This window comes from Citrus sinensis, chromosome 3 (genome assembly GCF_022201045.2).
Source record: "Citrus sinensis cultivar Valencia sweet orange chromosome 3, DVS_A1.0, whole genome shotgun sequence".
In the NCBI taxonomy this organism is placed as follows: domain Eukaryota; kingdom Viridiplantae; phylum Streptophyta; class Magnoliopsida; order Sapindales; family Rutaceae; genus Citrus; species Citrus sinensis.
Window position 1 is genome coordinate 44,679,752 of NC_068558.1, and position 13,304 is coordinate 44,693,055.

General features: G+C 35.7%; 2 protein-coding genes across 4 annotated transcripts; one reads left to right on the forward strand and one right to left on the reverse strand.

Moving 5' to 3' along the window:
* The first annotated feature begins 671 nt into the window (after positions 1-671).
* On the forward strand, positions 672-2,631 carry LOC102621396 (protein SLOW WALKER 1). Its single transcript, XM_006479778.4, has one exon. The coding sequence runs from the start codon at positions 760-762 to the stop codon at positions 2,356-2,358; it is 1,599 nt and encodes a 532-aa protein (XP_006479841.1). The 5' UTR covers positions 672-759; the 3' UTR covers positions 2,359-2,631.
* A 1,029-nt stretch (positions 2,632-3,660) lies between these two features.
* LOC102621685 (sister-chromatid cohesion protein 3) lies at positions 3,661-12,937 on the reverse strand. 3 transcript variants are annotated; one of them, XM_006479779.4, is made up of 22 exons: positions 12,664-12,931; positions 12,387-12,576; positions 11,485-11,597; positions 11,045-11,137; positions 10,682-10,845; positions 10,353-10,589; positions 10,124-10,268; positions 9,853-10,031; positions 9,608-9,753; positions 9,391-9,518; positions 8,713-8,886; positions 8,186-8,347; positions 7,891-8,091; positions 7,679-7,816; positions 7,386-7,589; positions 7,117-7,261; positions 6,794-6,900; positions 6,363-6,500; positions 5,511-5,776; positions 5,267-5,391; positions 4,500-4,784; positions 3,661-4,242 (listed from the first exon to the last, which is right to left on the reverse strand). In XM_006479779.4, exons 1-22 carry the CDS (start codon positions 12,706-12,708, stop codon positions 4,229-4,231), a joined length of 3,399 nt encoding a protein of 1,132 aa, XP_006479842.1. In that variant the 5' UTR covers positions 12,709-12,931; the 3' UTR covers positions 3,661-4,228. The 3 variants fall into 3 exon arrangements, with proteins under 3 accessions (XP_006479842.1, XP_006479843.1, XP_052293952.1); XM_006479780.4 differs by having other exon boundaries at positions 12,387-12,584; XM_052437992.1 differs by lacking the exons at positions 3,661-4,242; positions 5,267-5,391 and having other exon boundaries at positions 4,618-4,784; positions 12,664-12,937.
* Between the last annotated feature and the right edge of the window lie 367 nt (positions 12,938-13,304).

Consider the following 13,304-nt stretch of genomic DNA (forward strand, 5'->3'; position numbering starts at 1 on the left):
AGTTCTTTAATGAAAACATATTTTCTTCCAAAAAAATTATTAATATTAAATGTTCTTGTATAATTCCTTATATAACTAACTTAAAATCAAAATTTACCAATTAGGTTGGTGATAAATTTTCTTAAATAGATTTATTAAAAAAATTTCATTTTAAAATCTTGTAGGGTATTTTTTGTCAAAATCACATTGATGAAGTATGCTAGCTATGTTTGCTAAGGGCATCTCCAAAAGACTCTTTAAATAAGATTATACTTCTTATTTGAAGAGCCATATCAATATTAAACACTCTAAAAGACACGTTAATTTAGATTCTTCAAATAAGATTTATTTCTCACTCTTCAATATGGTCGAGTGAGTTTTTTCCTCTTTTATTAATATTTTATTATTATTTATTGAAAAAATAAGGCTGCAATAATCCTTATTTATATTTATTTTAAAAAATATAATAACAATACAATTTGATAGTGGAAAAGATTTAATTAAAATAATATTAATTTATTCTTATTTAGTAAGTTTTTTAAAAAAAATTATATTTTTTTATACACTTATTTATTACGTCAGTAAACAAATTGAAATTTAAAGAGTAAAATTTTAAGTTGCTCTAACCTACAAGTCTACAAACTACGAGTTGACATTTCTGCTGAACAAGTTATAAGAAGTGTTATTTTTCAGAAAACAGCAAATACTCAAGACCCTAGCAAACACTTCTTTATCGGAAACCAAAACCCTAAACCTCACTTACCATAACCACCTTCAACAATGGCGATAGCAAACGACAGCCAACAACCAACAACAGTATCCAAAAACTTCCCAGTAAAACCCAAGCTAAAACCAAAACCCAGAAACCTTTCACAAACCCCAGAATCCAAGTACTGGTCCTCGTTTAAACCCCACCAAATCCCCGGTCTCGTCTCGTCAATCAATTCAATCGTATTCTCTCCGACTACATCTCACCTCTTCGCTGCTACCCACTCAGCCTCTCTCACTCTTTTCAGCTCACAAACTCTCGAGAAACACTCCGCTATCTCCTCCTTCAAAGACGTCGTTACCTGCTCTTCGTTCCGCCCCGACGGGTCCCTCCTTGCCGCCTCTGATCTCTCAGGTCTCATCCAAGTCTTCGACGTCAAATCGCGGACCCCACTTCGTCGTTTGAAGTCTCACACCCGGCCGGTGCGTTTCGTTAAGTACCCATTTCTTGATAAGTTACATTTAGTGTCTGGTGGTGATGATGGTATTGTTAAGTTTTGGGATGTTGCTGGGGAGAGCGTGGTTTTGGATTTGTTTGGACACAAGGATTACGTTAGATGTGGGGATTGCTCTCCTGTTAATGGGGATATGTTTGTTACTGGATCTTATGACCACACTGTGAAGTTGTGGGATGTGAGAGTTGAGAATTCAAAGTCGGTGATGGAAGTTAATCATGGGAAACCGATTGAGGACGTTATGTTTTTGCCATCGGGTGGATTGATTGCAACAGCCGGTGGGAATAGTGTGAAGATTTGGGATTTGATTGGAGGAGGGAAGATGGTGTATTCAATGGAGAGTCATAATAAGACTGTCACATCCGTCTGTGTGGGGAGAGTTGGGAATGAGAGTGGAGAGGAGGCAATGCAGTATAGGATTTTAAGTGTGGCTTTGGATGGTTATATGAAGGTTTTTGATTATGGGAAAATGAAGGTTACCCATTCTATGAGGTTTCCGGCTCCTCTTATGTCTGTTGCTTTTTCGCCGGATTGCATGACAAGAGTTATAGGCACGTCTAATGGGACTATATTTGCTGGGAGGAGGAAGAAGAAGGAAAATGTTGAGAGTGGAATTGAGAATTTTTGGAGTTTAGGGAGAGTGGAGACTCAGAAGCCAATGTTGAGGCCTACTTATTTCAGATATTTTCAAAGAGGGCAAAGTGACAAGCCAAGTGAAGGGGATTATTTAGTTGTGAGGCCAAAGAAGTTGAAATTGGGGGAGCATGATAAGTTATTAAAGAAGTTTAGGCACAAGGAAGCATTGGTGTCTGTGTTGAATGGAAAGAATCCGGAAAATGTGGTGGCTGTCATGGAGGAGCTAGTGGCGAGGAAGAAGTTGATGAAATGTGTTTCAAATTTGGATAATGAGGAGCTTGGGTTGCTGTTGAGTTTCATGCAGAAGCATTCAACAGTTCCTAGATACTCGGGGTTGTTGATAGGTTTGATGGAAAAGGTTCTTGAGATGCGGGCCAAAGACATTAGAACTTGTGATGCGTTGAAGGGTCATATAAGAAATCTTAAGCGGTCAGTCGAGGAAGAGATAAGGATACAACAATCGTTGCAAGAGATACAGGGTATCATCTCTCCTTTATTAAGAATTGCTGGAAAGAGATGATTTATTAGCTTTTCTGTTGTTTATCGGTACTTTGTGATTTACTCACCATCTTGAGATTTTTTTTTTTTTTTTCCATGAGGAGGTTTTGCAGTTTTGTTTTATCCAAAATTAGCCTGGGTATTTAAGATGTTTAAATGGAAGTTATCTATTGTACTAAAAAGGGGTAGGAAAAGTTTGAATTTGATCAATATATGTTATTTTCTACAGTTAAATTCTCTGAAGGAATGCTCTCAGGTACTGATATATGAGTAATACAGTTGTGTGCTTTTCCCATGTATTTGTCTTATCCTTTTCTTTGGCATATGGAAGAATTTCCATGCAAATAACAGATTTCACATCCTTTTCTTCCCTTGCTGATTCTTTGTTCCCTGAGAATATGTGATTTGATTTTCTGGTCCAGAGTCTTGGATGTTTTACTGGATAACCACAAATTCGTTGCACATAGGATATATTGTAGAGGGAAATGGATTTTGTTGTTATATTTGCTTTCTAACCATTCTTTGAAAATTGACCTTGACATTTAGAATTTAGATACATAATAACAAGTCATGTTAAGGAGGGGATACCTTTACTTAACTTCATCATGACTTTCATGTAAGATTGTGTCCGCGGTCCATGAAGATTTAAAAAATGGCAATGTACTGATGTATGACAGTCAACTTCCAAGTTTATAAGAAAATGGGTAAACTTCAATTTATCCCTATTTAGAATGACAATCTTCAAAAAATAATCATCAACACCCCTATTTCTCCTTATCTTTTGAATGAAAATAAGGTAAATTGATATTTCCATATTTTTAGAAATAAAGTAAATGTTGCTCATTCTAATCGGGGGTAAAAAGAAATTGATCCTAAGAAATTTTTTATGGTTATGGTTGATGGAAGTGAAATTTGATGACACATTTGGTGTTGGATGGTTGCTTGTACTAAGGTTTTAGAATTTAAGAGGTAGGAACTAGGAAGAGATTTTTAATGACTAGGGTTTCAAAAGAAATCTTTTTGATGGCTTAACTGGAAAGTGGGATTTGAGAAGCACTGCTTTGAATTACAGGTATTGAACAAAGAAACAAACGATGAATGACGTGCACAACAACAGGAATGGAAATTATAAATGATTATGTTGGGTTGTAACTTAACCAGCTCCATATTTTCACTCTTTAAATGTGTATGCCGGATCGAAAAGTTCCAAGTTTTAAATGCTAATGTGAATGTATTTATACTTTTTTTTTCAACTCTTTAAATGGGTTTGTCATGTTATTACAACTGCTGTTCTCTACGATTATAAATTTCTAGAAAGGCAAAATTTATGAGCAGTGTAAACCGGTAAAATTATTCAGGTTAAATGTTGAGCAATCTACTCGCACCCTTCAAATTGAGAACATGTACAACAAAAATTATCGTCAAAGTAAATCATCACTCCGCTTAAATTATGAATGTAACTGATTGCACCTGGGCATTTCAATCCTGACTTTATTTCTGATGCACACCAAGAACTGCTTCAAATCTCAATGAACATTTCATGCAAATCCTCTAGCATAAGCCAAATGAGAAAAATTAAGATCATCATTAATGATCCAGAAAATTCTCCATTTTGAGGCGGCAGTTTATGCTAAATTGCCTGCCTCAGAAAGCCACAACTGTCTAACAAGATGCAGGGAAGCCAGCCAACATCTCCACAGCAAGCAACAGTTACAGAGACAAAAGCCCAAACTGAAGCACAGCATCATTAACAAACTTCCAGCTGTGGAGGATTCTGCTTCATCGACGAAGATACATGTACAAAAAGAGACAACCTGTTCCAAAACCTTAGCTACCGCTATGATCTACCCCCATCCCATAATATCTGTACAGGTGCATAGATAATTATATTGTTAGCCGGATGCCCCTGCACAATAAAAGGCTAATTAGTCAACCACACAGAAATTAGGCAAATGGAAATAACCAGATCTAATAGATACCAGGCTTTAGCAGAAGAAATCAATAAAGATAAAAAAGAAGGGCCTAATTGGTTTTCATTCAGAGAGTGGATCAAAGTTACAAAGATTTTCATTAGGCTTATGTGTACTCCCTACTCTACATACAGAGTGGTTAGAAAACATTATTTGCTGTTCATTCCCAGCAGAGTATAATTACATGTCATACCTGATGTTCTTCCAGAAGTTGTCTTTGTCTGGAGTTTATTATCCTCTCGAGAAACTCTCAATGCCCTCAATTTGGCTGATGACCTAATTGAGTGTATCAAAGGAGCCTCATCCTCCTCTTCCTCCTCTTGCTTATCGTCTTCATCTTGAGCAACTTCTTGGTCTGATGCACTAATGGAATCTTCTTCTTCGCTAGAACTGTGTTCATCAAACAGTCTCTTTCCCTCAATATTGCGCTTCTTCCGGGGACGTCCCCTACGTCTGACAGTAACCGCTTCTTTCTCTTCTGCAACAAATTAACTATGTTAGCTATCAAACACTATCTTAAAACTAGTGCCTCCTTGCAAATAAATGAAAAGGACATGTTCGGTAAGGAAGAGCTCAATGTTTGAACCAAAGGAAGTCATGCATAAGAAACCACTGAAAGGTTAAACCATTTTTTTGAACAATGTTAAGTGCAAACATAAACTGCAGCAATTCAGATTCAAGGTAGTCTTGCCAAAAGCCTACTATCATCTTCCATGCCACTTGAAATTACAATCAATTTCAACCACCACCGAACATAAAGGAGCCATGTCCTTAAATGAGAAAAAAAAGGATAGAAAATAATTGAAAAAAGAAAAAAGAGTGGCATTTGAAAATTCAGAAAGTGAGAAAAAGCAGTGGCTAACAGCAAAGCCACAAGGAGAATTGAAACAAATCATCAACCTTCTCACTTCAGATCCACAAGAATTAGAGACTAAACAAAAGTTAAGAATACAATGGTACCTTGAATTCCTTCATTCTTTGTATATTTCTCACGTAAAGTTTCAACAAATGATTTAAAGGGTCTCCAGCCACTGGGATCTTCATCCATGTTCACATTATCCGTTCGTATTTGGACATCCTTTAGACTACATGCAAAATAAAAAGTACTAAATGATGCACTAGAGTTCAACAACAAATAGACTGCCCTATTTAAGATATAACTTATAACAGTTATAAATGATCATATTAGAAGAAAAACACTTACATATCCAGGATATCAGGTGTGGGAAGTTTGGAGACGAAATGAAGCACGGCACATTCCAGAAAAGAGAGCTGTTTTGGAGCATCGAGAAATGCATAATCAATACCTTCCTTGACAGTTTTCAAGATGTCTGATCTGTGCTTATTCCTTGCAGCACCCACATATGTTCCTGAAAGTCGAGAAGACAGCTCCTTGCATTCTACAAAAGACTTCTCCGTCAAGGACTTATCATCACTTCTGGAAATTTCCACTGCATGACGCTGATAGGCCTATTTAAATACAAAATAAGGCAAAATTTATATCAGTCAAATATAAACACAGAAAAGCCCGTTCAAAATGCAAGATAGAATATATTAACAGAAGATTGAGCATGCTTCCTACAAATGATATTGACAAATTCTCATCTATAAAAGGATCTAAAAGGATGAATCCAAACAAATTTTCTTATCAGGTAAAATTTCATAGAAACATTTCCTCCTAATTGTCCTCAAATAATGAATCAATTACTGTGAAAAAGTGAAAATTAAGAAAATCATACACTACAGAACATTTAGAATGGTCAGTTCAAGCAAAAAAGTCAAATTAGAAAATTAAAACACAACTAAAACTTACACAGGCATTTTGTTTTACTATGAATAATAAGTTGTTACCTTGATGTTTTATTTGTAAAATAATAAACTAATCGCACATGGAAATAAATGTCAAAAGGTCATAGATAAGCAGTTCAAATCAGAACACAACATTAAATAGCACATAAAAGTTGCATTTTTGTCAATGAATCCAATTCCCCATTTTTTAAACACACCACCTCCACACACACACAAAATAAATAAATAAATAAATAATCAGCCCTACCCTTTTCAAGGCTTCTAAAAAGATCGTGGAGACATCCTCATCTTTTTTCTTCAGAACAGTGATCAGATGCTTAACAATCTCTGCTACATTCGTTCCATGCATCACAAAATGAGAAATGATCTCAGGACCAAGATACTCCTGCATTCATAGCTGCATCATGTAAATATATCTTCAAAGAAAGTTGAAACGAAAGATAGTAAGTAAATAACCCAAACATGGGAGAATGTAAACCATCAGCTACAGATTACACAAAATATCCAAATCTCCTGTCCAATTACCCACTGAAAAAAGAAGGGGCACGGCAGAGAGCGGCAGACTACCCCATGTTCAAATAGTAAGGACAAATATGACTGAATTTCTTTTTGTTTTTTTTTTTTTTCAAAAAATATGTTTCCTACCAGCTATGTTTTTATAAATATCTTGCTTTTCACCTTAGGTACTGAGTCAATTGCAATCAACTTTGCAGCAGCAATCATAACAGCATCTCTATTTGTCTCTTCAATATACTCTTTGTTCACATCTTCATCTTCTGTCTCATCTGTGAAATAGACAATGGAACAATGATCTATAAACTTTTAAAATAATCCCACAAGAGTGCTCAACATGAAATATAAGGGGTAGTCAGTAAATCAGCCTTCACCAAGGCATCCACTATATAAAATGCCTTACACCTAAGATCTTGGATGGATAAACAAAACTTAACCAGTCTAAAATATCAGATATCGGCACTGCGGCACAAATAGAAAAAACGTACCTGAGATATTGAGCTGTTGTTCACAAAGTTTCCAAAACTTTTGAAGAACAGGTATATCTGGACAATATCCTAACCTGCTCAGCTTTGTTGAAGAAAAATTTGTCATTCTGAACAAACACCACATCTCTGCAAGTATAGTACAAACCTGAGATACATCATAGACATCATTAGATCAAATGCTACAGAAGTCAGTGCAAAACATGTTTGCAGTATTTCTGTAGTTGATATTTATGAATTGAGAGAGGAAAAAAAAAAACAAAACTGCTTACCCTGCAAGCTAGTTGATTTCCAACTCTACTCCCTTCTTCAACTTCAGAAGGGCTATTAAGAAAGTACTCAAGTTCCTCAAACAAAGTATTGCGCTTTAGCAGGAGAGAAGCTAAGGATGCTTCAGAGACAGTTTCAGCATTTATAATAGAGTGCAGAGACCATGCTAGATATAAATACAAATTGAGGAGCAGAAAACTGACCACCTGATTAAGCATGAGCAAGTGAACAACTGATCTCAAGAGGGGAAGGAAAAACAAAATGCATCACTATTTATCATAGGCATTTTGCATACCTCATTATCCAAGTTTCTGAAAGTATGGAGAATCATGACAAGATCTTCATACAAGCTCTCGATTGGCACAGCCTTTGACAACTGAAGCTCATACAATCTTTTCAAATTTACAAGAAGAGAATATTCATCATCGCCATCCTGCAGATATGCAGCATGTCATGTTTTAGTTGTTAAGCCAAGAATCAATTTAAATTGGCCAAGTTAGAGCTCACCAAAACTGCTTTAATAGCAGATTTAAGCTTAGCAATAAGCTTATCTTCAACATCCTTTAAGTTCTTGCGTGCAGAATCTTGCAGCTCTCCTTGACTTTCCGCGGAACAAAACTTAATAGCTTTTACACAAGATCGTAGTGCCTCCTTTTCACCATGCTTAAAAAATGCGTCGTTGACAAGCTGAAGGATGGTTTCAAAACTCTGAAAAAAATAAAAAATAAAATAAGCACTCACTATAATCAAGAATGCAAATGGTATCTAACAACTTGAATTTACAAACAATTCTCCAACCCACCTTCTCATCTCGCTTTAGGGAATAAAGCTCAAGCTTCATGTGCATGACAATGTCTATTAATGATGGCACTTTTGCCTTGTCAGCCATAAATTTGCGTAATAGACGAGGATAGTTCTTCATCATGGCACGAGTTATCTCCCGTTTGTTGTTTTCAAATACTTCCTGAAATTTATACAGAAATAAAAATTAGAACTCTTTAAAGTGGAATGAAAAGTCATATTAAGTGAAGACAATTCCCTGTTACAGGTACAAATAGATAACAAAAAAGCATATCCGAGATCACAGTATAAAGAGCACAGAATCATGACTTGATGGCCACCACTAGCGTTCTAACTCAATGTGATTCTGTAAATCTCCAATCACTCAACATAAAATCTAAAAAGATTGTTTGCTTATAAAATATTTATGCACAAACAATCCTTCTATATCAACAGAAAAAGAATACTGTAAAGTATATAAAACAAGTTATATGGAGAAATATGATTTTATCAAAAAAAACTAAGGAATAAAAGCTTGAACAAACACACTTTTTGAGCCTTATTGTAATAAGGCTTTCGGTTGTCGGAAGCAGGAACAATCCTCTCTCCAACGGCCTTTTTGACAGATGCAGAGAGTAGTCTGATCAAGTTCGTTGCATCATCATCATTAAGATCAATCAATGGATTCTCATCCAAAAGCATGGAGATTATACACTTCCAATCCTGCGAGTAAACATTTCTGTCTTAATCAACAGATAATCAATAAAATATATCTTACATGAAGTAGAAATCACTAAAGCTATGTAAGTCCAATCTTCAATAGTTTTATATTTCTATTAGACAACTAGCTACTGTGTGGCAGTTTTTTCCTCCAAACATTCTGAAATTTATAGGCAATAGACCATCACAGCTAATACAATATGGGGCGGGATGGATCTGGTTTAGGGTTTAGATAACCCTAACTGTTAAAGCTAAAATTCTGCTTAAACTCCCAACCTTAGATAACAGTTGTTCTAACATCATCTTCAATAATCTAGGTCAGGTTGGTTATGCTACTGGTAGAATTACCTTACATCACTCTTAGCTAAAATTAGAATTTTCCAACGAAACCCAATAGCCTGTTCAAAACATAAGACCAAGCCTATTGAGTGGCCAGGTCGAGCAGGATCTATCTTTCCTTCCAAAGAACCCAAATCCAACTCTATTCTTCACAAAGTTATAACATACCTTCATGGCCTTCATGTACTCCCAAACATCATCAATAACATAAATACTTAAAATTGGATCTGCTGAAAACTCCCTTAATATTTGCAACATTCTGCCCAGGTGGACCTCAGAAGAGTCATTATCCTTGCCTGAAAAGAACATTGTCACAGCATTAGCGCTCTAGCAACATAATTATTATATAAACATGGTAAGATTGGATTCTAAGAAAAGTCAGAACCTTTCAATCCAGATTGGGAGCTATTAAATTTTTGAGCAATCAGATGATCGTACACTAGTTCCCCAATGGCACGCCTAATCTCAGGAGGATCGTCAATAAGCAAATCATATAATGGACCCAAGTCATCATCAGGTAGGAGCTGATGTCTGCAAGAGAGAGCAAGATCCATTTTCAGTTCTCAAGCCATAGCAGAAACGTTCAGCAATAGATGAGATTAAAATTGGGAACATTCTTGAAGGAGTTACCTAAGTAATTGTTTCACAAGTCCTATGGCACATACAGCTACTGAAACATCAATATCATCAGCAAGTTCAATCATACGATTCGAGAATCTTTCAGTAAATAGACCAAGAGTTGGCACATTATCATCCACCTCATAAAGATTTTGCAGTGCAAGAACGGATGATTTTCTGACACTGGCACTCTTTGGATGCGAAATGGGAGGGAAAAAACATTAGATTTTCATGGCACATTAGCAGAACAAACACACATTTGAAAATCAATTAAAAACATTACTTTATCATTCAGCGTCCATCCAAGATACTTCAAGTATAGATCCTGCAAGAAGAATGACGGATACGACAAAATCCACACACCAAGTGACTGTATGCATGACATTCGAATATTTGGATCAATGTCTCTGTATCGATGCACAAATAACCTTCAAAAACAACATAAAATATAAGTTAAAAGATTATATTGCTGCTCTACATTTTTTATTAATAATATCATCATAGAATCATACCCAGTAAATATTTTGCGCATCATATCCTCTAGGTCAGTTATGTTCTTATGAGTCATTGACAACCTTTTATTCAATGACTCCACACGAGGCCCCTCAACTCGCTTCTTCTTTTCAGCATTTAACTGTCTCTGAGTAGTTTCTCTCTGAGCACCAAGCATTTTTGCAACAGATATAAAGGATGTTACAAGTTGGAGACCCATCAACGAAGCAACTTGACGATAAACTCTTGGAGGAGTGCTGTTCAGTGTTGAAACTGGGTTAAATTTGATGAAAGCAAGTGACATTAAATCTAACAATTTAAGAACGATACGACTGTTGTGAGTACCAACCATGAAAGGGCAATTATATAATCCATGCACTTGTCAAATAAAACCTTGTCAAACAATGGTCCATTCTGACACTCAACAACCAAATTGTCCCAAAACGAAACAAGATTATCTTTAAAGTTTTTGAGTTCTTTTCTTTTCGAGCTTTGATAATCTTCGACTTCCCCCTAAGATTCCACAAAAGTTAAGCCAAAACTTTGGGTAAACGAAACTTGACGAATGAAGGTAAGAGAACATTGAATATTTGATTATTACATAAAGAAGTTTTAGAAAAATCTCCCAAATATTAGTTTCTCATGCGAAGAAAAAGTAGAGAGTTTGTAGGGAGGATAAAAGAAAATGTATGAATGCAAAAGTTTAGGATACTCTTCTAGCAAGATTCACAAGAGCAACAACAACATCATCAACATCGATCTCATCCAGAGACTCTCCTTGTAGATAATATTTAGCTCCACATGCCTATACCAAGTTGTGAACATAAAATTTCTGTTAGTTCCACATGATAATGCAATTCTGCTTATCATTATTCATGCGATTAGCTCTACGTGCTTACACAATTAGTTCATAACTCACAACTTCAAAATTAAAGTTTAAATATCTGGCGGCCCATGAGTTGCTTTCACAATTCAAAGAATTAAACAAACAGAGACAAAAATTCCAAAATCAAGTTGAACATCATGTATTTGTTCAAGGATGCCCTATCAGTCAGTTTCTTCATGAATCATTTTATAGACATATTTCAATTTATCTTTTTTTTCCCTTTCTTTTTTTATTTAGCATCATGTTTCTAAAAATATCTGTTTTACCTCAAATAGCATTGTCAACAATTCAGCTATTGCAGGTTTTGCATCTTTTTCATACCGCTCAACCCAAAGCTTAACCACTTGAGGAATGAGTTTCCCATTGCCTTTAATAACCTCTGCAAAAGATTACAGTATAAAATTAACCTGCTTACCAACATGACTCAATAAAAACCCTATTAAAGGATGATGCACTTGATGACATACACAAGACAAAACTGAATTAAGGAAAATCAGTAATGGTATCCAAATATCACGACCCAGAGTGCATTGCAACTTAAGGTTTGACAGGTAACAAAATTCAAAAGCTTGCACATCAAGCACAGCCAAGGAAGAGGGAGGAGGGGAAAAAAAGAAGAAGAAGAATATAGAGCTTATGGCACATTAAATGCTCCCTCTGCTATTTTACACCATAAACCTAATGCTTGAAAATCTTAGGCAATAGGCTGGTGAAGCTGAACACCTCAAACAAGTTCAACACAGCGGATGTTGCAGTAAAATGTTTATCAAACTTCTAAAATATTCAAATTCCCCTTTTTTTCTTCATTTTACATGATATTATGCAGTTGCATCAATGTATTGAAAAATATCATCATTTCATAACACACATATTACAATAAGAAGTGAAATATTATTGGATCACAATTAATCATATTCTACAAAAAATATGTAGTTCTATTGAAATGGGTACAGACAGGCATATTTCCCACTTCACATAAGTTCACAGACTATATAATTCACACTCAAACTAAACAGATCACCATATAATACACAGCAGAGCAAATTAAACTGGTCTCCCAACAAAGGTTGCCAGGATTGTAACTAAGAATCTCCAAATCAAACATCATGGAGATCATAAACATATACAAGTCAAATTGTTAGAGACCGTAAGATTGTAGTTCAATTACCGATCAAGCTTAGTTCAATACTCTGCGCAGAGGCGGCTGTCCCCTCGGAAGCACGGCTGCGCTTGGTTTTAGGACGAATTTCTTCAAAATCATCCGGCGAATGCTCGCGTTGACCAGAGGGTTCCATCTGGTCACTGGCGTCGCTGGTCCGCTCCTGATTCTCTGTACTAGCTCCATTTGTCTTCCTTTTCTGTATATCTAAACAGTTCAATATTTATATATGGCTAGAGATAGAGAGAGTGTGTTAGGGAGGGAAAGAGAGAAAAATTTAACTCACGGAGCGTCGTGTTGTAGTTTCGGGGGCTAGAGGCTGGTCCTCCATGACCTATCGTTTTAGTGACCGGCGTAGTTCAACTGAAATTTTACAGAGGGAGAGAGAAAAAGTGAGAGTAGCAAGAAATTGAAGAATTTGATTTTGCCCTAGATTTGGGGAAGAGAGAGGTGAAGAATTAAGAAATCTCCCGCCAAATGAAAAAATTTCTGCAATTTATGGCCATCTGATCGTAAGTGATTACGTGTGTGGGAGGATGCAAACGGATTGCGATGATGCACTGGATTACCTCTCCTTTGCAAAACTCCTTACATGTCACGCTTCGTCATTTTTTTGAGGCTTTTAACGGGCCCTTTACTTCCGGGTCAAAACTCAAAAGTCCTCTCAAGTCTCAGTACAGCATTCTCCTATTTCTTATTTTCTATCTCCTTACTCTTACTAAAATTTCATTTTGTTGTCCCAAATAATAAATTTCATCAGTTTCTAAATTTTTAAAACCAATTTTTTTTTATGAGCTCTTCATCTACATCATTATCTGTTAATTCATCATTATTACATTACTCTTCAAATAATTCATAATTTAAATAATTTATAGGATTATTAAGTATTAACTCTATAATTTTTTTTCTCTGTTATTAAGTAAAATT